Raw genomic sequence first — 25083 nt, forward strand, 5'->3', positions numbered from 1 at the left:
AAAAGGCCTGGGAAATTTATAAGTAAATAAAGACACAACAGGAAAGACTTGTGGGTTAAGTCTCATCCTTCTCCGTGAAAGCACAGCTAAAGAAAAACTCAGAAAACCTAGGTAGCAGAAAAGTATTTCTTCTGAGCACAGACATTGATTCTTTAAGACAACTCCTCTGTGTATGGGACTCAGTTTAAACGAGTTTGGAACATTTAATTTACACTTAAATATGAGAGAAGCTGTCTAAGCAAGAACCATTAAGAATATAATGAGGATGCTATATTTCATCCCAATTTGTAATCAGCTAATCACAGGATAACCAATGTGAAAAGTTTTTCATCATATATTCAACTTTGTTAGATAGCTGAGAATTACTATTGGAGAGAAACCATATGAATTTACTGAATGTGGAAAAGCTTTCATCCATGTCACATGTCAAGAGATACTAAGGAATTCTTGTTGGAGAAGGTATCTGTGCATGATAAGAATGTTGGAAAGCCTTCAGCCTGAATCAGATCTCCTTCAGCATGATCAAATTCATGCTGGAGAGAAACCTTATGAATGTAATGACTGTGGAAAAACATTTAACCTGAAGCAAAACCTCATAGAGCATAAGAAAATGCATACTGGAGAGAAATCACATGAATGTAATGAATGTGGTAAAGAATTCTCTCGAGTCTCATCCCTTACTCTACATTTGAGAAGTCATACAGGAAAGAAACCATATAAATGTAATAAATGTGGAAAAGCCTTCAGCCAGAAGGGAAACTTGCTTACTCATCAAAAACATCATACTGGAGAGAAAACTTATGAATGTGGGAAAGCTTCTATTCAGATGCCAAGCCTTATTAAACACCAGAGAAATCATATTGGAAACAAACCCTATGTATGTAAGGAATGTGGCAAAGCCTTCAATGGAAAATCATATCTCTCTGAGCATGAGAAAATTCATACAGGAGAGAAACCATTTGAATGTAATCAATGTGGAAGAGCCTTCAGCCAGAAGCAATACCTCGTTAAACATCAGAATATCCATAGTGGAAAGAAACCCTTTAAATGTAATGAGTGTGGAAAAGCCTTTAGCCAGAAGGAAAACCTCATTATCCATCAAAGAATTCATACTGGCGAGAAACCTTATGAATGTAAAGGGTGTGGGAAAGCTTTCATTCAGAAGTCAAGCCTCATTAGACACCAGAGAAGTCATACAGGAGAGAAACCTTATATATGTAAGGAATGTGGAAAAGCCTTCAGTGGGAAATCAAACCTCACTGAGCATGAGAAAATTCATATTGGAGAGAAACCCTATAAATGTAATGAATGTGGAACAATCTTTAGGCAGAAGCAGTACCTCATTAAACATCACAATATTCATACAGGAGAGAAACCCTATGAATGTAATAAATGTGGAAAAGCCTTCTCTCGAATCACATCTCTCATTGTACATGTGAGAATTCATACAGGTGATAAGCCTTATGAATGTAAAATATGCGGGAAAGCCTTCTGTCAAAGCTCATCTCTTACTGTGCATATGAGAAGCCATACAGGTGAGAAGCCCTATGGTTGTAATGAATGTGGGAAAGCCTTCTCTCAGTTCTCAACTCTTGCTCTGCATATGAGAATCCACACTGGAGAAAAACCTTATCAGTGTAATGAATGTGGAAAAGCTTTTAGCCAGAAGTCACATCATATTAGACACCAGAGAATTCATACTCATTAAAACTCTATGAATGCCTTGAATTTGGGAACACCTTCAAGAGAATTCGTATTAAACAGTATATCAGAAAATTCATTTTACAGTAAAGTCACATGAATGTGGAAAATCCTTCAGCAACAGCTCAAAATGTAATATACTGAGAATTTAATAACTATCACAGTATCATGAAAACCTACACCCCAAGACCCCCACAACAAACATTGTTCCTGCTGTACTTTTAGGAGCATTCTCATTAAAGTAAGGATCCAGTCATGGACACTAATCAACATGGTTCTGGAAGGCCTACTTGATGCATTCAGACAAAGATATGCGAGGTATTAAGATGTGAAATTAAGAGACAAAATTGTCTTTTTTTTTTTTCCGGTATGTGGGCCTCTCCTGTTGCAGAACACAGGCTCTGGACGCGCAGGCTCAACGGCCATGGCTCACGGGCCTAGCCGCTCCGCGGCATGTGGGATCTCCCCAGACCGGGGCACGAACCCGTGTCCCCGGCCTCGGCAGGCGGACTCTCAACCACTGTGCCACCAGGGAAGCCCAAAATTGTCATTTTTTTGTTACATGTTTTGCTACATGTATAGTCATCAAAATTATTTGCTCTTGATGCAGTAATAGAAAACAAAGATTGTGACAGAATATTATATCCAGAAACATATGCATATCTTTATGGGGAATTAGCAATTGATAGAGGTGGTAATCACAAGTTGGTAGGAAAATCTGGATGATTTAAAAAATGGTCTCAGGGTAATTGACTTTTCATATGGAAAAATATTAGATCTTTGCTGTTGTTATACATTAAAGTATTTATTTAAAAATCCAAAAGTGTTGCGAAGATTAGAATGCAAAGAGCAAAACTTAGTAATATAAGAATTTTATAGGAGAATTTTTTCAAACCTCAGGGTAGGAAAGAATTTCGAAAACAGATTCCAGAATACCCACTCTTGAGTATACACACATATAGTGAAGAAACTGATACATGTACCCAGGGAGTCCTGTACCTTTATGTTCATTGCAGCATGAGTTATATTAGCAAAATATTGGAAACAAATGTCTGTCACTTTTGAAATGATGAATAAAATGTGATACAGTCACACTGTATAATATTCTCTAGTAGTTAAGTTTAACAAATTAAATCTATATGTATTAATAGAGAAAGATATGAAAATCATGTAGAGTGAAAACAAATGAAGTGAATATATTATAATTATACCTGTATGAATTTGAATTAAATCAACACTAGCCAACACTAGTATTAAAGCATTGGTTATGGTGAACATTTTTATGTAAAACTATGAAGAATGGATTGGAAGAATACACACTCAATTCCCAAAAGTGGTTGTCTCTAAAAAGAAAGGCAGTAGAAGGGAAATGGGGCCAAACATGGTAGTTAAAGGATACTTCAGTTTTGTATCTAAATATCTATCTCATTAAAAAGAAATAAAGATTCCAAGTAAATAAAACAAAATATTAGTTAAATCTGAATTGTAATAGTATATGAGTTTATTCTGTTGTTTATGCTGTTTCTTTTAAACTTCTGAAAATTAAAAAAGATAGGGATAGGAGTAGGGAAACTATATGGAGTACATGTTATAGTGGATTCACATTCCCAGTTAGATGCAGATATTTTACAGAAGATATTTCTACAATCATAACTTTACTATAAAATATGAATTTTAAAAATTGGAATGGTAACAAATCTAGTTATTTAAATTTACTCTCAAATGTCATATCATTAATCTCTGTGTGGTCTCTACTGAGACCACAGTAGATTATAGCATGATTTTGCAACAGGTGATTGAATCACATACATTTAAGGATCATATCACTTAGTAATACATGCACAAACTTGTTGGAGATAATTAGTTTTTCAGAAACATTTATCAGAAATTTTAATAGTCCACATAACCAATATTGGCATTAGAAATTTGACATTTTTTAAATGAGGAAAACATGTCACTCTTACATTTTTTTGTATGCCATTGAGTAAAACATCAACTCTTGCATTTCAGCTTGAGTTTTAAACTCAGACTATTCTTTTTCTCTAACCTGCCACAGTCAATCAATTTCCCCCACCTCTAGTTTGTTTGTTTCCTTCAGGAAAATGGCACTGAAAAGGGAGATCTCAGACCTAAACAGAATTCTTTTATTAAAAGCAAATCTTTATGAGGATTTTTGATTCCTTTCCACAATAACTTGACATATAGAAAGCATTTAGTGCTCTTTTTGAATAGTGATAAAAAATGAGTATGTAACACAAAACTTAGGCTGCTTTCAAATATATCAATTTCTTTTAAACCCAGAATAATACTATGCTACTATAACTATAGCACTGCATGGCTTATTATTAGCATATTTGAAGGTTGGTCTTGAGATAAGATTATAAATGCCATAGGTTGACTTTGTGAGGTAATGTATCCAAATAAGATACATGTATATCTATGTGAATCTAAATTATCCTCTCTTTTCTTCCATTTCTCATTAAGCATTCTCTCATATTCTTTAAGTGTTATCCCTTTGTGCTGGTGCAGCTTTGAAATCACCAGAGCAACTAGGAACTCTAATCCAGACCAAATAAGGAGGATTACCTTTTGGTGCCTATAGCTGGTCAGTGCCAAGGCCTAGCAACAATAATGATTATAATGGTCAGATAGAGTAAGATAAGCAGTTGCTGCACAGTATTCAGTGATATTGTGTGCTATAAATTTATTCAGCCATCCCCCCTACTAATTCAACTTGTTGCTAGTTATTTGCCATCACAAACAACACTATAGTAAACACCCTTATATTGGCCCTTACCTTTTATTTTTATTTCTGGGGGATAGTTTATAGGCAACAGACTGCTAGATCAAAGGATATGTGTTATTTTAAAATTTTAAGATGCAATCAGTTATTTTCAAAAAGACAAGTTTCCTCCAGCCATGCAATAGGTGGTATTATACTAAAATTCATGTTTGATGAGTATAAACTTCATCTTTTCCTAGATTTGCTTCTTTGTAAATTTTCATATTAGCCTATTTTCCTATAGGATTATTTATCTTTTTGTCAGTTTTGAAGACTTCTACATGTATTAGACATTAGGAAGTTTATGGATTGGTTATAGAGATATTTTAATCTCTAGATTATATATGTTATTTCTTAGGTTTTCTTATAAATTGTCTATTTCCTTTTTGCAATATATTAATATTTAATCCATCTAGAATTGAATTTTTAATGTCATATATGAGGGTTCATTTTCTTTTCTTCCAGATGGGTTGCCAGTTATACAAGCACAATTTGTTAAAATAATCCAGCAGCCAGTTTATCAGCAAGTCACACAGCTCTGACACCTGCATGTCCACCAGAAGCAATCACAGATTTGAACTAGCAATCAAAAAGAGAGAGGGAGAACAGAATAAGCTTTAACCTGGCATTAAGTTTATTATTAGATTTGTCCTGACAAAAAAATGTCTTCACAGCATGTTCATCGACAGTCCTGCAACTATCCAAGCAAGCACAGCTTCCACTGCTTCAGCACTGCACAGAGGAGAAAAGATCAAAATGGGCGTGGTTCACCTCAGCACTGGGAAACATTAACATTCTCATCCAGCATATTTTATAATAATCAACCAGGGCATCTGCACAGTGTGCCACCATCACATGGGGCACACTCACTTGTAACAATGATAATCATTTAAGCACAGAGAAGCCACTGCCTTGGTTTCCCAGGACTTGTGATGCCTTACTTATATAGGCTGTCAATGTCTACATGCCAGTTAACAGTTCGCCCCATCCAGATACAGGCTACAGATGAGAGATTTACAGTGGTGTTTTCTTCAAGGAAACTGGTAGAAAGGCAAATCTAAAGTCATTTTTCCAGAGATGAATCAGTGGGAAAGACCTGTTCTTAATCCTTTACTGATAACCACACTTTTCCTACTCAACTAAAACTTTGCTATATAATCCTTTAACCATATGATCTTTTTTTCATTCAACTTAAACTGCCTTATATTTTGATTTATACCAAGACCTATTTCTATATTCTCTTGCTTCATTAATCTGTTTTTCTATTCCTATACTAACACCATATTAATTGATAACATATTAACCTTATTGTATTTTGATACTGAGTATTACAGCAAGTCCCCCACTCACTGTTTTTCAGTTTTATTGGCTAATCTAAGTTAATTTTCTTTCTATATAAATTAAGATAGTTTTCTCAAATTACAAAAACGCTTTGATATTCTAATTGGAATTACACTAAATTTATACACTTACTTTGGGAGAAATGACATTTATGATACTGTCTTTCTGTCCCAAAACATAGTATGCCTTTGCATTTGTTCAAATTGTCATTCACGTCCTTCAGCATGAGGATTCTGAACAAAGTAATTTGAAGCCCATCACTGCTTAATACCATTATATTAAAGTTTCTTTTTGGTGAATAAGGAAATTCCCCCTCCACCCCAGCCCAGAATTCATGTGTGGAAGCCCTAATCTGCAATGTGATGGTATTTGGAGATGGGGCCTTAGGGAGATTAATTAGTTTTAGATTAGGTGGCACACTTATGATGGGAGTATTGCCCTTATAAGGAATGCCTCGTGTATGCACCAAGCACACAGTGAGACAGCAGCTGTCTACAACCCAGGAAATGGACCTTCACCAAATCTGCCAGCACTTTGCTATTGGGACTTCTTAGCCTCTAGAACTGTGAGAAATAAATCTCTGTTGTTTAAGCCACTCAGTCTATGGTATTTTGTTATAGTAGCTCAAGCTAAGACAGTCCCCTTCCTGCTTAATTCTACCCCAGCCAGTTAAATATGAGGTAAACATCTTGTCAGATGCTATGAGCTCCCGATATATGGTAAATAAGACAAAGCCACTTCTCATTAGAAGAGTATAATCCCAACTCCATTAAAAAGCTCTGTAATTTTTGGCAATTTGTAAAACTTCCTAAGTCCCAATTTCTTCATTTTAAAATAAAAATTGTTGGAATGGGAAATATGTGAAAAATACAGTTCCTGCAAATGACGTTACCAAAATGTTGAACTAGGAAGCTCCAAGCTATTGTTTTCCCATAGAAACTGAAAAACAACAACAAAAAAATCCCAGAAGCTTTCTGAACCAACTTTGTAGTACCTCTGAGAAACGGTCAAAGGTTTTTTGAAACAAGAAAATGCTCAATTAAGAAAAGCCATCTTCAAAATGTTAGTAATGTTTTGTGGCATGTTTACTCTTTCCCCACCCCTCCCCAGCACAACAGTGATCTCGGTCTTGACCTGGTGGCAACCCAGTTTCTCCTCAAACTTGAGGGAGCAGAGCAGACCATGTTTGCAAATTATTGTGTATCTCTGTTCTAACCTATCTTGAGGATACTTGAAGGACTGATGCAAGGCACATTACTGTTTCACATTACTCAGAATGCAGGTGGGGAAGTGAGCATGCACTGCTCATAAAACCTTCAAGGTGGAATGCCTGGGGCAAGAGATATTGGTGGGGACACAAACTATGGCCTGGAGGAAAAGCTAGGGTAAAACTCTCGGAAATTAAGACATTCAAAAGCAGATGTATATAGGGGGGACTTTACTAAGACATACACATGTCCACACAGGGACTTCCCTGGTGATCCAGTGGTTAAGACTCCGCTTCCACTGCAGGGGGTGCGGGTTTGCTCCCTGTTCAGGGAACTATGTCCCCATATGCCACATGGTGCAGCAAAAAAAAAAAAAAAAAAAAAGATATATACATGTCCACACAAGAAGCATGCCAAGAAGTCTTACTTAATCTTGAGAAGTCAAGATTTCACCTTGGAGTGATACCTAGGCTCAGAGCAATTCTAGCTAAATGGTGAAGGAATGCCCCAGCACAGAACCAACCTGCAAAGACTAGGGAAGGTGGCTGTTCTCTTGTGTGTGTGTGTTCGTGTGTTGTTTGTTTCAGCTTCTGGCATTCAAGAAAATCTCTGTCAAAACAGTTAAAAGCAGATATACACAAAATGAACTAAAGAAAAAGGCTTTTAGGGATTTGCCTGGTGGTCTAGTGGTTAAGACTCTAAGAGTCCGCATGCCGCAACTTAAAAAAAATGATTCCACATGCCACAACTAAAGATCCCACATGCCACAACAAAGACTCAGCACAGGCAAATAAATAAATAAATATTTTTAAAAAACAGAAAATGACTTTTAAGTTATCATGCATGTAAGAAACAGTCTATGCAAAAATAATTAGAAAAAGTATCAGATTACCACAGCCTTTAACAATCAAAAACATTGAAACTGGGGAAGGGGGAAAATCTGATTTCCAGAATTAACACTTTTTAATAGTGTCCAATTTACAATACAAAACATAAAGCACATGAAGAAACAGGAAACATAACTCATGAAAAGGAACAAAGTTAATTGACAGGAACTGTCCTTGAGGAAGCCCAGTCATGGACTTACTAGACGAAGATTTTTAAACAATTGTCTTAAATATGGTCAAAGAGCTAAGTGACAATATGGACAAATAACTAAAGGAAACCAGGAAAATCACATGAATAAAATGAGAATATCAACAATCAGAAATTATAAAATGGAACAAAACAAATTCTGGAGCTACAATATACAATAATTGATGTGAAAAATTTACTAGAGGGGTTCAACAGTGGACATGATTAGACAAAAAAAAAATCAGCAAACTTGAATATATTAAATAATATATTATTTTATATTCAGTGTAAGAGGCAAATAGAAACCCAAGTGAAGAAAAGTGCATAAGGGACTTGCAGCAGATCAACATATGCATTACGGAGTCCCAGAAACAGAAGAGATAGAGAAGGGGTAGAGAGGTTATTTGAATGAATAGTGGCCCCAGACTTTAAAAATTTGATAAAAGATATGAATCTGGGGCTTCCCTGGTGGCATAGTGGTTAAGAATCCACCTGCCAATGAAGGGGACATGGGTTCAAGCCATGGTCCAGGAAGATCCCACATGCCTCAGAGCCACGCACAGCAACAAAGACCCAATGCAGCCATAAATAAATAAATAAATAAATAAATATTTTTTTAAAAAGACATGAATTTACAAGAAGCTTAACAATCCCCAGGTAGGATAAACCCAAAGAGACCCAGACTGAGACATAATGTAGTCAAATTTTCAAAAGCCAAAGACAGAGACACTTGAAAGCAACAAGAGAAAAGTGACTCATTGAATACATCAGATCCTGAATAAGACTGTCACTCAATTTCTCACCAAAACCTTAGAGGCCAGATGGCCTATGATAAATGCTAAAGGGAGTCCTTCAGGTTGAAGATATACAGTATATGAAGAAACTCTACTCCAGTAGAGTAAAATACATGGGCAAATATTTTCATAATTTTGGTTTGTAACTCCACTTTTTATTTTCTACAGAATTTACAAGACAAATAGATAAAAATATTTACAAATCTATGTTATTGGGCACACATTATATACAGATGCAACATTTTTTAAAATTGATTAATTAATTTATGGCTGTGTTGGGTCTTTGTTTCTGTGCGAGGGCTTTCTCTAGTTGTGACAATTGGGGTCCACTCTTCATCGCAGGGCACGGGCTTCTCACTATCGCGGCCTCTCTTGTTGCGGAGCACAGGCTCCAGATGCGCAGGCTCAGTAATTGTGGCTCACGGACCCAATTGTTCCGCGGCATGTGGGATCTTCCCAGACCAGGGTGTGAGCCCATGTCCCCTGCATTGGCAGGCAGACTCCCAACAACTGCGCCACCAGGGAAGCCCCCAGATGCCACATTTTGACATTAATAACAAAGGGAGAACAGAACTGTATAGGAGAAGAATTTTGTTATGTGGCTGTAACTAAGTTGGTATTAATTCAAGTTAGATTGTTGTAACATTTAGGATGTTATATGTAATACTCATGGTAACCATAAGGATATATCTATAACATATTAAATCAACAACATATGAAAAGGATTATACACCATGACCAAGTGGGATGTATTCCTGGATGATTCAGCATGTTCAAGGATAGTTCAGCACACATCAATTAATGTAACACACTGCATTTAACAAAATCCAACACCCACTCATGATAAAAAAAACACTCAACAAATTAATAATAGAAGAAACCTCCTCAACATGATAAAGCCATATATGAAAAACCCATAGATAACGTGATACAATGTTGAAAGACTGAAAATTTTTCCCTTAAGATCAGCAACAAGAGAAGGAAGTCTGCATTCACCATTTCTGTTCAACATAGTATTGGAAGGTCTACCCAGACCACTTAGGCAAGAAAAAGAAAATGCATTTAAATTGGAAAGGAAGAAGTAAGGTTATCTCTATTCTCTGACACACTCTTTTACGTAGAAAACCCTAAGGATTCCACAAAAAATATTAGAGCTAATAAATGAATTCAGCAAAGTTGCTGGATACAAAATCAACATGCAAAAAATCAATTTCATTCCTATACATTAACAATGAGAAAACCCCTCCCCATGCAAATTATAAAAACAATTCCATTTACAATAGCATCCATTCCACTTGCAACTATTTTGCATCAAAAAGAATAAACTACTTAGGAATAAATTAACCAAGGAGATCAAAGGTTTGTATGGTGAAAGCTACATAATATTTCTGAAAGAAATTAAACATAAACAAATGGAAAGACATCTCATGTTCATCAATAGAAGATGATAATGTTAAGATGACAGTACCACTCCAAGTGATATACAGATTAAATACAATCCCTATCAAAATCCCAGGGGTGCTTTGGTGGAAATAGAAAAACGTATCCTAAAATTCATATGAAATTTCAGTGGCCTGAACAGCCAAAGAAATCTTGAAAAAGAGAACAAAGTTAGAGGGTTTGCTGATCTTGATTTCAAAACTTACTACAAAGCTACAGTAATCAAAACAGTGCAGCACTGGACAGACAAATAGCAAACAGAATATAATAGCAACCCCAGAAACAAACCTTTGTGTATATTGTCAACTGATTTTTAACAAAAGTGCCAAGACCATTTAATGGGGAAAAGACAATCTTTTCAACAGATGTTGCTAGGAAAACTGGCTCAAGTTGTAATGAAGTTGAGCCCTTATCAAAAACCATATACAAAAATTAACTCAAAATGGAAAAAAGACCTAAACTTAAGACCTAAAACCATAAAACTCTTACAAGAAAACATAGGGGGAAAGCTTCGTGACAATAGATTTGGTGATAGGTTATTGGATATGATACCAAAAGCACAGGCAAACAAAAGAAAAAATAGATAAATTGGACTAAATCAAAATTTAAAACTTGTTTATTAAAGGTCACTATCAAGAGGGTGAAAAGAGGGACTTCCTTGGTGGTCCAGTGGTTAAGAATCTGCCTTCCAATGCAGAGGACGCAGGTTTGATCCCTGGTCGAGGAACTAAGATCCCACATGCTGCAGGGCAACTAAGCCCACGCTCTAGAGCCTGCATGCCACAACTAAAGACAAGCCCGTGCACCACAACAAAAGATCCCACATGCCACAATGAAGATCCCGCATGCCGTAACTAAGACCTGATACAGCCAAAAAAAAAAAAAAAAAAAAACACACAAGAGAGAGAGAGAGAGTGAAAAGAAAAGAATTGGAGAAAATATTTGCAACACACACATTAGTATCCACAATATATAAAGAATTCCTACAACTCAACAACAAAAACAAACATACAAAGAAGAATTTATGCCTATCCTCAAACTATTCCAAAAGATTGAAGAGGAGGGAACACTCCTAAGTCATTCTATGAAGCCACCATCAACCTGATACCCAAACCAGATAAAGACACTATCAAAAAAGAAAATTACAGGCCAATATCTTTGTTGAATATAGTTGCAAAAATCCTCAACAAAATATTAGTAAACTGAATCCAACAATATATAAAAAGGATCATACACCATGATCAAGTTGGATTCACTCCATGGTCACAAGGCTGGTTCAACATATGCAAATCAATCAGTGTGATATACTGCATTAACAAAAGGAAAGACAAAAACCACCTGATCATCTCAGTAGACAAAGAAAAAGCATTTGACAAAATTAAACATCCATTCACAATAAAAACTCTCACTAAAGTGGGTATAGAGGGAACATATCTCAATATAATAAAAGCTATTTATGACAAACCCACAGCAAGTATAATACTCAACAATGAAAACTGAAAGCCTTCCTGCTAAATTCAGGAACAATACAAGGATGCTACAGCAATCAGATAAGAAAAAGAAATAAAAGTTATCCAAATTAGAAAGGAAGAGGTAAAACTGTCACTATTTGCAGATGACTTGATACTCTATATAGAGAACCCTAAAGTCTCCACACAAAAACTATTAGAACTAATAAATGAATTCAGCAAGGCAGCAGGACACAAGATTAACATACAGAAATCTGTTGTGTTTCTTTACACTAATAGTGAAATATCAGAAGGAGAAAGTTAAAAAAAATTCCGTTTAAAATCACATAAAAAAATACCTAGGAATAAACATAATCAAGGAAGTGAAAGACCTATACACTGAAAACTATAAAACTTTGATAAAGGAAATTGGAGATGATTCAAAGAAATGGAAATAATATCCCATGCTCTTGGATTGGAAGAATTAATATTGTTAAAGTGGCCATACTACCCAAAGCAATCTACAGATTTAATGTGATCCCTATCAAAATACCCATGACATTTTCCACATATCTAGAGCAAATAATTCTAAAATTTATATGGAACCACAAAAGACCCAGAATTGCCAAAGCAATCCTGAGGTAAAAAGAACAAAGCTGGAGGCATAACCCTGCCAGACTTCAGACAATACTACTCAACTATGGTAATCAAAACAGCATGGTACTGGCACAGAAAGAGACACATAGGTAAATGGAACAGAATAGAGAGCCCAGAAATAAACCCACACACCTACAGTCAATCTATGACAAAGAAGGCAAAAATATATAATGGAGAAAAGACAGTCTCTTCAACAAGTGGTGCTAGGAAAGCTGGACAGCTACATGTAAATCAATGAAATTAGAACACTCCCTCACAGCACATATAAAAATAAACTCAAAATGGTTTAAAGACCTAAACATAAGATGTGATACCATAAAACTCCTAGAAGAAAACATAGGCAAAACATTCTCTGACCTAAATCATAGCAATATTTTCTTAGATCAGTCTTCCAAAGTAAAAGAAATAAAGGCAAAATAAACAAATGGGACCTAATCAAACTTAAAAGCTTTTGCACAGCAAAGGAAACTATCAACAAAATGAAAAGACAACCGATGGACTGGGAGAAAATATTTGCAGACAATGAGACTGATAAGGGGTTAATATCCAAATTATATAAAGAGCTTATACAACCCAATATTGAAAAAACAAACAACCCAAACAAAAAATGGGGAGAAGACTTAAATAGACATTTCCCTAAAGAAGACATACAGATGGCCTAATTAAAGGCCACATGAAAAGGGACATGGGAAGATGCTCAACATTGCTAATTATTAGAGAAATGTAAATCAAAACCACAATGAGTACCACCTCACACCAGTCAGAATGGCCATCTGTAAATGGCCATCTGTAAGGTCTATAAATAATAAATGCTCGAGAGGGTATGGAGAAAAGGGAATCCTCCTACACTGTTGGTGGGAATGTAAATTGGTGCAGCCACTATGGAAAACTGTATGGAGGTTCCTTAAAAAACTAAAAATAGAGCTACCATATGATCCAGCAATTCCACTCCTGGGTGTATATCCAGGAAAAATGAAAACTCTAATTCAAAAAGATGCATGCACCCCAATGTTCATAGCAGCACTGTTTACAATAGCCAAGACATCAAAATATCCCAAGTGCCCATCAACAAGATAAGTGGCCTAAGAAGATGTGGTATATATATACAATGGAATATTACTCAGCCATAAAAAAGAATGAAATATCGCAATTTGAGGCAACATGGATGGACTTGGAAAATGTTATAGTTATTGATGTAAGTCAGACAGAGGAAAGACAAATGCTTTATATCACTTATATCTAAAAAAATAATACAAATGAGTCTATATACAAAACAGAAAGAGACTCACAGACATAGAAAACAAACTTATGATTACCAAAGGGGAGAGGGAAGGGGGGGTAAAAAATGGGATTAACAGATACAACCTATTATACACAAAATAGATAAATTACAAAGATTTACTCTACAGTACAGGGAATTATATTCAGTATCTTATAATAACCTATAATGAAAAATAATCTGAAAAAAAAATATATATATATAACTGAATCACTTGCTGTACACCTGAAACTAAACAATATTATAAATCAACTATACTTCAATTTTTAAAATTGTTAAAATGGTAAATGTTGTGTTGTGTATACTTTACTACAATAAAAAATCTCTTTCCTGGTAATAAGTATGCAATGAGTAAATGTTAATCATAATTATTATCTAGTATTTAAATGAGTAGTCTCACATCAGTAAGTTAAAAAATAATAAATCTACAATATTGGTCTAAGCTATGATTAAAAGAATAATATTTGTTCAGAGAAGGTAGAGACCAATGCTAATTGAAAGAGTTTTTTCATCTCAGGTAGGAATGCAAAATTAACATTAGAGGAGGTTTTTATATGGATAGAGCATATAATAAAATAGGCAGATGTAGGGAAGAATACAATGTGAAAAACTTGAAATGGAGTACAGGAAGAGTAAATCTTGCCAACTCCAGTATAATTGATTTTCCTCTCTAGTACCTCAAGCCCTTGAAGATTTTGAATCCAGATTCTGTGACCCAAAATGCAATCATTTGGCATAGTCTCCATAGACAACCTGGGTCATGAACGGAAACTATTTGAAGTGATCCCTCAAATGTGAAAAGGAAGGGTATGTCAGGCAACATTTTTCCCATCTTGTAAACATAGAGACATTTGTTGAACATCTACTATAGCCCAGGCCATTGAGGAGCTATGTGTTTCTAGAAAAGCCTCAGTCATATACTTTACCAAATGTCCTAAGTATGAAGTGCAAAAAGTCAAATCTATTTTTCATTCAGTTATTTATTGATCCCATCATTGAATCAGGTCCTGCTGTTGGCTAATGGATATGTAATACACAGTTTGCTCCCTGAGGCTCACATAGTGTAGTACAGGAAACAGATATAGGGTTAAATAATCATAAATGTTGTGGAATAGAAGCATGTGAAAGATATGCAAGAGTAAAGAAGAGCCTGTGACAAATTTTGAAGCTGGGTCTGGGGAGGCTTCTCAGAGAAGGTAACATTTAAACTGAGTCTTGAAGGGTGAGAGTGACATCACTGGGCAGAGAAGGGAGAAAAGATCATTCCTAGGCAAAGGATAACCTATGTACAATTGGTCAAGAGCTATATTACAGAAATTGTAAATATGCTGTCCCCAAGCTAGAAGCAGCTTCCCACCCACTTTACCTGACTGGTTCTGACTCATCAGCTCAGTGGTTAGTTTCTCAGGCAAGTAGCCTCTGAGATACCTGATTAGGGCAAAACTGCTATTTTTACTGGTCATCAAACAATATAAATCCTTGTTGTAACACTTAAAACTGCTGAGAATTTCCATTTTTTTATGACTGATAAATATCTGTCTCCCTATCTATGCTGCAAGACTCAGGCACAGTCTTAGCACAGTTTCTGGACCACAGAAGGTGCTCAATAAATATCTGAGGAATTAATGAATGAATGAAGTGAATAAACCCCCTCAAGACATGACAAGTGAGTTGCCTATGACTGATAAATAGAAGACAAAGACAAATCCCCAGGATTCCTGATTTCTGGCCAGGGCTCTTTTCAATAACAAAAAGCCCTGGGTTAGGGAAACATTTTGTAGATATTTTGAAATTCAGCATTTTCCATCAATATAAAGACAAAGTTATATTCTTCTTAAACCGCTGTACCATTCTTTTTTGTGGTCATCTCCAAGGGCTCTCAAATGACCTTGAAAGGTCACAGACTTTGGAAGCAGTGATTTCTTTCTCTTTTGGGTACTGATATTCACATTATTCCACCTCTCAGGGAACTGTGAGATGAGATCTCAGATTTGACAAATATTTCCATTATCTGCCCTGGATAAAATGGGAATGACTTCTACTGTGCTTTTTTACTCTCTTCACACAAGTGATTCATGGTGATTTGCGAATGGAATACTAGGACAAATGGTATCTATATTTCTATATTTATTAAATATTTCCAAATTGCATTAAAATTGTTGTACCAATTTATAGTCGCTTAACAATGTATGAGAATCCCCACTCATCCACATCCTCACCAACCCCTGTTTTCACACTAATTTTCCCAAACATATTGATTGTGGAATGGTAGCTCACTATGGCTATAATTGGCATTTCTTTGGTTATTTGTGAGGATAAGCTTCTTTTCAAATGTTTCTTGTCCATCTAGTTTCCTCTTCTGTGGATTTTCTGTTCATGTATACCCTTCACCCACTTTTTTTTTTGCATTTACAAATAATTATGTATGAATTGTGTATATAATCTGAATACTAATCTTTTGTCGGTTATACATGTTGCAAATATCTACTCTCAGACTACAACTTCTTTATTCACTTTATGATATTTTTGGATGCCCAACAGTTTTAAATTTTAATATAATCACCTTACTCTTTTATGTTTGCATTTGGGATCTTGCTTATGAATTATTTCCTACTCCATGGTATCAAAGCTATTGTACTATATTTTCTTTCAAGAGTTTAACAGATTTGCTTTTCATAGTTCTTTCTCTTTTCCCCCTATAATTGATATGTAACATTATATTAATTTCAGGAATGCAACATAATCATTTGAAATTTGTATATAGTGTGAAATGATCATAATAACTCTAACATCCATCACCACACAGTTACAATTTTTCTTTTCTTGTGATGAGAACTTTTAAGATTTACTTTCTTTGAGACTTTCAGATATACAATACAATATTATTAACTATAGTCACCATGCTGTACATTACATCCCCAGGATTTATTTATTTTATAACTGGAAGCCTGTACCTCTTAATAACGTTCATCCATTTCACCCACCCACCCCCACTCACTCCACACCTCTGGCAACGACCAATCTGTCCTCTGTATCTGTGAGTTTAGTTTTTGGATTTTTTTTTCTTTCCACATATAGGTGAGATCATATGGCATTTGTCTTCTGTATGACTCATTTCACTTAGCATAATGCCCTCAAGGTCCATTAGTTTTGTCACAAATGAGATTTCCTTCCTTTTTGTAGCTGAATAATATTCCATTGTATATAGAAGATATACAGATGGCCAACAGGTATATGAAAAGGTGCTAAACATCATTAATCATCAGGGAAATGAAAATCAAAACCATGAGCTATCCCCTCACACCTGTTAGAATGGCTGTCATCAAAAAGACAAGAGATAACAAATGTTGGTGAAGATGTGGAGAAAAGGGAACCCTTGTGCACCGCTGGTGGGAATGTAAGTTGGTGGAGCCACACTAGAAAACAGTTTGGAGGTTTCTCAAAATATTAAAAATAGAACTACCATATAATCCAGCAATCCCACTTCTGGTATACAGTTGACCCTGAACAACATGGGTTTGAACTGCTTGGGTCCATTTATATATGGATGTTTTCAGTAAATACATACTACAGTACTACAAGATCCATAGTTAGTTGAATCCTCAGATGCAGAACCGCAGATCCAGAGGGCTGGCTGTAAAATTATACTCGGTTTTCAACTGCATTGGGAATTTGTGCCCCTAACCCCTGCATTGTTCAAGGGTCAACTGTATATCCAAAGGAAATGAAAACAGGATTTCAAAGAGATATCCGCACTCCCATGTTCATTGCAGAATTATTCACAATAGCCAAGATATGAAAACAACTTAAGTGTCTGTCAGTGGATGAATGGAATAAAAAGACGTGGTGTATATACAATGGAATATTTTTCAGCCATGGGACTTTATTTCAAAGGAGCAACAGGATTAGTTTTCAGATTCAACTCTTTTGAATGTTCACTACTTTGGACTTTAACTTTTGAGTGGTTTTAGTTTTTAGACTTTAAACAGGAAATATGAGTGGAAGGAAAATTTTCTCAAATTTGGTACATCTTACGTTGGGTATTTCATTATTCCTTATTGCAGAATCTCTGTGATAGGCTTTATTAGACAGTAGAACTAAGCATAATTTGGGATGGAAAAAAATTATAGACTGATGTGAAAAACCAGAGCTGAACAGTAGCTAAGATAGTAAAAATACATTTTATTCAGGACTATATCAATAGGGGAAAAGAGACCTCAGGCTCAATTCTGAATACAGCATGGACAAGTGGAAATTTATAGCCAGGGTCAGTGGATGAAAAATTCTCAGAGGAAACATCAGGGGTAAGGGTGGTTCTGGCTAAATCAACCTAACAGGATTCTTGTTGAAGGCAGGCCAGCATGATCTGTCATCACTTGGGGGGTGGTGGATGATGAGGAACCTGATCAGATATCAAGGGTGATCAGATGTCAAGGGTGGACGGTTCTAGTTCAACTGACTTAGCAGAGTTCTTGCTACATCTAGATTTCATAATAAGTGCACAGATAGACCTAGGAGATGGTTCAAGAATCTGACTAACGTTTGGTCAGGCAAAGAATCTTTGTCACAGGATTGTTGGCATTTGGGCAAAGCAAGACCTTGGGGTTAATTAAACTAATGTGCTATGAATGACCCAATTCAGAGACTTCTGGAGGCAAATTATACATTTTCATTAGCAGTCCAAAAGGATGCCCCAAGTAACAAGGGTTGGTAGTGGGGCAGTGGTCTCATGAAGATGCAAGCAAGGCTATACTAATAAATTATTGACTCCAGAGGGTTTTGGCCATATCCGTTGAGTTAACAGAACAAAACCTGGGGAACGTTAGTGAATAATGCTTCTTTCCCACTAATCCATTTTTCAAGAGGAGAGATTTTCCCTAAATATTCTTGGCTTCTTGCCTTACCTCTTATTTCTCTCCTGGAAACGTGGAGCAAAATAGCTGATTAGAGAATTTATTGCTGCTTAGCTCCAAATTAACCCTTTGTTGCCTGATCTGTGAGAAGAGATCTTTCTTTTTAAACATTTTTTCTTTCATCAGCTAGCATGATGTTTAGTTTCGTCATCAGAGAGTGTTGGAGAAACAATGCAGCAGGAAGGAGTTCTTGGTTCGAGTGTGGCTCTCTCTCCAAGTTCCTGAAAATAGGCTCTCTTCTCTACTGCTTGGTTCCATAGTTTTCTCCAGTACAAAGTGCCTTTCTGGCACAGCTTTCTCCAGCATTTGGCCACCATGTTTTCTTTACTCAGTCACAGACATCATAGCAGAGCTCTTCAAACAAATGTGTCTGTGTCCCAGCCAGGGCTCTATCCCTATACCCTTTCTAAAGCCCTACAAATGCACACTTGGGGGACCTCATGCACCCAGCCATCTAGCAAGCCAGTACCTGGCCTTTACCAGCTGACAGCCACCAGGAGCTGTCCTGGCCCAAGCCTTTCGTGGATATATGCTAGGTACCTACAAAGGGAGGCCTCTATAGCTCCACATTCCAGTAGTGTCCATAGTGATACCCCAACTCCCTCTACATGTCTATCTATCAGCTTCTGCTCATCTCACTGCCTGGTGTAAATCATATCTGGGGTCTGAGCGACTCAGCAAACTTCTCTGTTATAGTTGGTCTTTCATGAAGTATGAACCCCTCTCCTTCCAAGTTGGTCCTTCCTTAGGTACACTGCCTCAGCCCCAGAGACCCTTGAGTCCCTTTCCATCTCAACAGTATATAAAAAGAGCTCTATATAATTACTATTATTGCTTAATAATTCTTTATATTAAACTTCCCTGTTTCAGTTACTGTGTAGTTTCCTGTCTTCTGATTAAACCTAGACTGCCCTGGCCCTACTTCTTTTCTCTTCTGCTGTGGAATCTGCCTGTCTGCATAGAGCACAAAGCATGCATTCCCTAGGCCATGCCTTGGGACTGGGTATTAAGAGTCTGTTTTTTCCACTGCCATGATTTACTAAGCCAGTCTATTTATTTCTGGAGTCCAGTCATGAATCTCATTGGACTCCCACATAAACCATCCTCCAATTTGCCTTTATCTACAATAAAGGCAATATTTAGCTTCCATATGTCTTAACACTTTGTCCCAAATCTCAGTTGAATAAAATTCATGGGAGGAAATGGGGTGATATATACTTGGCCTCTTCAGAAGCCCCAGCACACAATGTCACATGATATAAAAATGTTACAGACTATCCCATGCTTTTATGATCTTGCTTATAGTAATTTCCATAAATAGCTTTTGGGAGGAGAAAAATCCAGACTTGCCACATGATCTATAAGAATGAATGAGAAAGCCCCATGCTCACTTTCCAGACCAAGGTGACTTAATACTTGGACCCAAGATAGTTGAAACCATGGAAGAAAAATTTCTATTAGGCAGCAGTGGGATGGACAGAACTGGAAGTGTTAAGAGAGAGGACTGAAAATGATTAGTGAGCATTTCCTACTATACTCAAGCCTCCAGTCTGGTTGTCACACCCACATTTTGCTCACTCACTCAGCCCCCTCAAAAGGTAGATTCAGATTAAGAAGCCAGTGGAGGTTTGAGTTCAAGATGTTGACATGAGGCTCCTTAATATACCACCTCCCACAAACACACCAAATCTACAGCCACCTATGGAATGATTCCCTCTGAAAGAAATCCAGAAACGAGCTGAGTGACTTCTACATATCAGGTAAATGAGAAAAAATCCACAGTGAAACAGGTAGAAAAGTCTGAGACACAAACTCACCATAAAACCCACTGCTGGCACAGTGACACACAGTCAAGAGAGAACCCAACTCCCAGCTTCTCCCTGAGGGGTAAAAGGTTTGGACCACATATCTGGCACCCTAACTTTTAAGAATTCCACCTGACAGACACACCCCCAAAATATCTAGCTCTGTAAGCCAATGAGATGTGTCCACAAGACTCACAAGGCTATAGTGAACTAAGAAACACTTCTTAACTGTCTTGTGAAGAATCACTGTGGCTATTCTCCCAGGGCTTGGCGCAGAAGCAGCAGACTAATTTTGTCTTTTAACCTTCATACTAGATTTATAAGTGATTAACCCACCACCATTACAACACTAGATTATTCTGGACTTAACTAAATAGTTACCTTTACCAGTGAGATTTATACTTTCATATGTTTTCCTGTTACTAATTAGCACCCTTTCTTTCATCTTAAAGAAGTTGGTCAGACAGCAGCTTTTAAAGTATGCAAATATAAACTTCCCTGGTGGTCCACTGGTTAAGACTCTGTGCTTCCATTGCAGGGGGCATGGGTTCAATCCCTGGTCAGGGAACTAAAGACCCCCGCATGCCCCGTGGTATGGCCAAAAAATTAAAATAAAAAAAAAACGTATCTCTTCTGGGGAAGACTAGGAGATGGCTGTTTCTGTCTGCTCCCTCTGTATTAGCCCCTGGAGGAATAGCCAGTTAAGAACTGCTTAGTTTTGTTTTGGTTTTTTGCTACCATCCCATTGAACCCATGAACACAAGCACCACTGGCCACCAGAGTCAGGCTATAAGGAATGTGTCCTCTGGACAGCAGCCACCATAACCGGGGTGCCAGACTTGTGCACAAGCTCCTTTCATGAAGACTCCAGCATGCAGGCACAGAGGGAGAGCATAAAGATGGGGCCAACTGGTGTCCTGGTCTCTGGGGAGAATTGCAGTTAGCCCCTATATATGTGTTAAATTAGAAGCATACCCCTCAGGCCGCAGCTTTTAAGATGAGCAAATAGACCTCTTTCACTGAAAAACTGGAGTTTCAAATAAACAACCTAACTTCACACCTCAAGAAACCAGAAGAAGAAGAACAAATTAAGCCCAAAGTTAACAGAAAGAAATAAAGATCAGAGTAAATAAATAAAGACCAGAAAAACAATAGGAAATATCAACAAAACCAATAGCTGATTTTTCAAAAACATAACCAAAATTGACAAACCTTTCGCTATACAAAGAAAAAAAGAGAGAAGACTCAAATAAATAAATAATAATAGAGATGTTACAACTGATACTACAGAAATACATAGGATCATAAGAGACTGCTATGAATATGTCAACAAGTGAGATAATCTAGAAGAAGTGAACAAATTCCTAGAAACACACAACCTACCCAGACTGTACTGGGAGGCTTCCCTAGTTGCACAGTGGTTAAGAATCCGCCTGTCAATGCAGGGGACACAGGTTCTGGTCCAGGAAGATCCCACATGCCGCAGAGCAACTAAGCCCGTGTGCCGCAACTACTGAGCCTGGGCTCTAGAGCCCATGAGCCACAACTACTGAAGCCTGCGTGCCACAACTACTGAAGCCTGCATGCCTAGACCCTGTACTCTGCAACAAGAGAAGCCACCACAATGAGAAGCCCTCTCACAGCAACAAAGAGTAGCCCCCACTCGCCTCAACTAGAGAAAGCCTGAGCACAGCAACGAAGACAGAATGCAGCTAATAAATAAATAAATAAAATCTATAAAAAGACTATATTAGGAAGCAATAGAAAATCTGAACAGGCCAATAATGAGTAAAAAAAAGTGAATCATTTATTAAAAACCTCCCAACACAGAGAACCCCAGGACCAGATGGTTTCACTGGCAAATTCTACCAAACATTTAAAGAATTAATGTCAATTGTTCTCAAACTCTTCCCAAAAACTGAAGAGGAGGAATATTTCCAAACTCATTTTACCACATCAGCATTAACCTGATACCAAAGCCAGAAAAGGACAAAAAAGAAAACTATAGATCAATATCCCTGATGAATGTAAATGCAAAACTTCTCAACAAAATATTAGTAAACTGAATTCAAGAACACATTAAAGGATTAAACATCATGACCAAGTGGAATTTATCCCTGGAATGGAAGGATGGTTCAACATTCACTAGTCAATAAATATGATACTCCACAATAATAGAATAAAAGGTTAAAATCACATGATCATCTCAATAGATGTAGAAAAATCATCTGACAAAATACAATGTCCTTTCATGATAAAAACTCTCAAGAGGGGGCTTCCCTGGTGGTGCAGTGGTTAAGAATCTGCCTGCCAATGTGGGAGACACGGGTTTGAGCCTTGGTCCAGGAAGATCCCACATGCCGCGGAACAACTAAGCCTGTGTGCCACAACTACTGAGCCTGTATTCTACCACCCATGAGCCACAACTACTGAGCCCGCAGGCCACAACTACTGAAGCCTGTGCTCCTGAAGCCCATGCTCTGCAACAAGAGAAGCCACCACAATGAGCAGCTTGCGCACCGCAATGAAGAGTAGCCACCGCTCGCCACAACTAGAGAACGCCCACGGGCAGCAATGAAGACCCAATGCAGCCAAAAATAAATAAATAAATAAAATTAAAAAAATATGTTAAAACCCTCAAGAGATTGGGTATAGAGGGACTATACCTCAACATAATAAAGGACATATATGACAAAACCACAGCTAACATCATACTCCACAGTGAAAAATTCAAAGTTTTCCCCTATGATCAGGAACAAGACAAGGATGCCCACTCTCACGACTTCTATTCAATACAGTACTGGAAGTCCTAGCTAGAGCAATTAGGTAAGACAAAGAAATAAAAGGCATACAATTCAGAAAAAAAGTAGTAAAAGGGTTTATTTGTAGATGATATGATTTCTATATATAGAAAATCCCAGACTCAACCAAGAAAACTGTTGGTACTAATCAACAAATTCAATAAAGTTGCAGGGTATAAAATCAACAAACAGAAATCAGTTGCATTTCTATACAATATCCATGAAACATTTGAAAAAGAAATATCCCATTCACAATGGTATCAAAACCAATAAATGCCTAGAAGTAAATTTAACCAAGGAAGTGAAAGATCTCTACAATAAAAACTATAAGACTTTGTTGAAAGAAATTGAAGAAGACACAAACAAATGGAAAGACATCTTGTGTTCATAGATTTGAAAAATTAATATTGTTAAAATGTCCATACTACCCAAAGCCATATATAGATTCAATGCAATCCATATCAAAATTCCAGTGGCATCTTTCACAGAAATAGAAAAAACAATCCTAAATTTTGTAGGGAATCACAAAAGACCCCAAATTGTCAACACAATACAAGAAAGAAGAACAAATCCAGAGGCATCATACCCCCTGATTTCAAACTATACTACAAAGCTATAGTATAAAACAGTTATGCTAGTGACATAAAGAGAGATACATAGCCCAGTAGAACAGAATAGAGAGCACAGAATTAAACCCCAACATATATGGTCAACTAATATTCAACAAGGGAGCCAAGCACCCTTGGTTTGGAATGGGGAAAAGGATAGTGTCTTCAACAGATGGTATCGGGAAAACTAGATAACCACATGTGGAAAAATGAAATTGGATCTCTGTCATACATTACTAACAAAAATTAACTAGAAATGAATGGAAGACTTAAACATAAGCCTTGATACAATAAAGTGCCTAGAAGAAAACATGTAGAAGAGGCTCCTCAACACTGGTCTTGGTAATCAGTTTTTTGGATAGGACACCAAAAGCAAAGGCAACAAGCAAAAACCAACAAGTGGGACCACATCAAATTTAAAAGCTTCTGCATAGCAAAAGAAACAAACAAAATGAACAGCAACCTAAAGAATGGGAGAAAATATCTGCAAATCATATATCTGATAAGGGGTTAATATCCAAAATATATAAGGAATTCATACTACTCAATAGCAAATAAAACAAACCATCTGATTAAAGAAATGGGCAGAGGAACTACATAGACATTTTTCTAAAGAAGGAATCCAAATGGTTAACAGGTACCTGAAAAGATGCTCAACACCACTAAACATCAGGAAAATGCAAATGAAAACCACATTGACACATCACCTCACACTTGTTACAATGGCTATCATAAAGAAGACAAGAGATAACAAGTGTTGACAAGGATGTGGAGAAAGAAACCTCTTACACACAGTTGGTAGGAATGTAAATTTGTTCAGCCACTAAGGAAAACAATATGGAAGTTCCTCAAAAAGTTAAAAATAGGGCTTCCCTTGTGGCGCAGTGGTTGAGAGTCCGCCTGCCGATGCAGGGAACACAGGTTTGTGCCCCGGTCCGGGAAGATCCCACATGCCGCGGAGTGGCTGGGCCCGTGAGCCATGGCCGCTGAGCCTGCGCATCCGGAGCCTGTGCTCCGCAGCGGGAGAGACCACAACAGTGAGAGGCCCACGAACCGCAAAAAAAAAAAAAAGAAAGTTAAAAATAGAACTACTATATGATCCAACAATCCCACTTCTGGGTATATACCCAAAGATAATGGAAACAGGATACTGAAGAGATATATACACTCCCATGTTTATTGCATTGTTATTACAATAGCCAAGGTACAGAAACAACCAAATTTCTCTTCAA

The 25083-nt window shown here is 36.9% G+C and overlaps 1 protein-coding gene and 1 long non-coding RNA gene across 7 annotated transcripts in view; one reads left to right on the plus strand and one right to left on the minus strand.

The window, feature by feature from the left end:
- Positions 1–11240, plus strand: part of LOC101324695 (zinc finger protein 529) — a 149742-nt gene extending 138502 nt beyond the window's left edge. For 4 of the 6 annotated variants that reach the window (XM_033844944.2, XM_073796513.1, XM_073796514.1 and 1 more), the window contains exon 2: positions 1–11240. In XM_033844944.2, coding sequence (XP_033700835.1) covers positions 470–1708 — 1239 coding nt within the window. In that variant the 5' untranslated portion in view covers positions 1–469 and the 3' untranslated portion in view covers positions 1709–11240. The other 2 variants (XR_012328162.1, XM_073796516.1) reach the window with 2 other exon arrangements.
- The window catches only part of LOC141277198 (uncharacterized), a 25028-nt gene continuing 4444 nt past the window's right edge, over positions 4500–25083 (minus strand). The window contains exon 3 of the long non-coding RNA XR_012328181.1: positions 4500–5215. This is a non-coding gene — a long non-coding RNA (uncharacterized lncRNA). The remainder of the gene's footprint in view (positions 5216–25083) is intronic.

The sequence above is a fragment of the Tursiops truncatus genome, chromosome 19, assembly GCF_011762595.2.
Source record: "Tursiops truncatus isolate mTurTru1 chromosome 19, mTurTru1.mat.Y, whole genome shotgun sequence".
Taxonomy (NCBI): Eukaryota; Metazoa; Chordata; class Mammalia; order Artiodactyla; family Delphinidae; genus Tursiops; species Tursiops truncatus.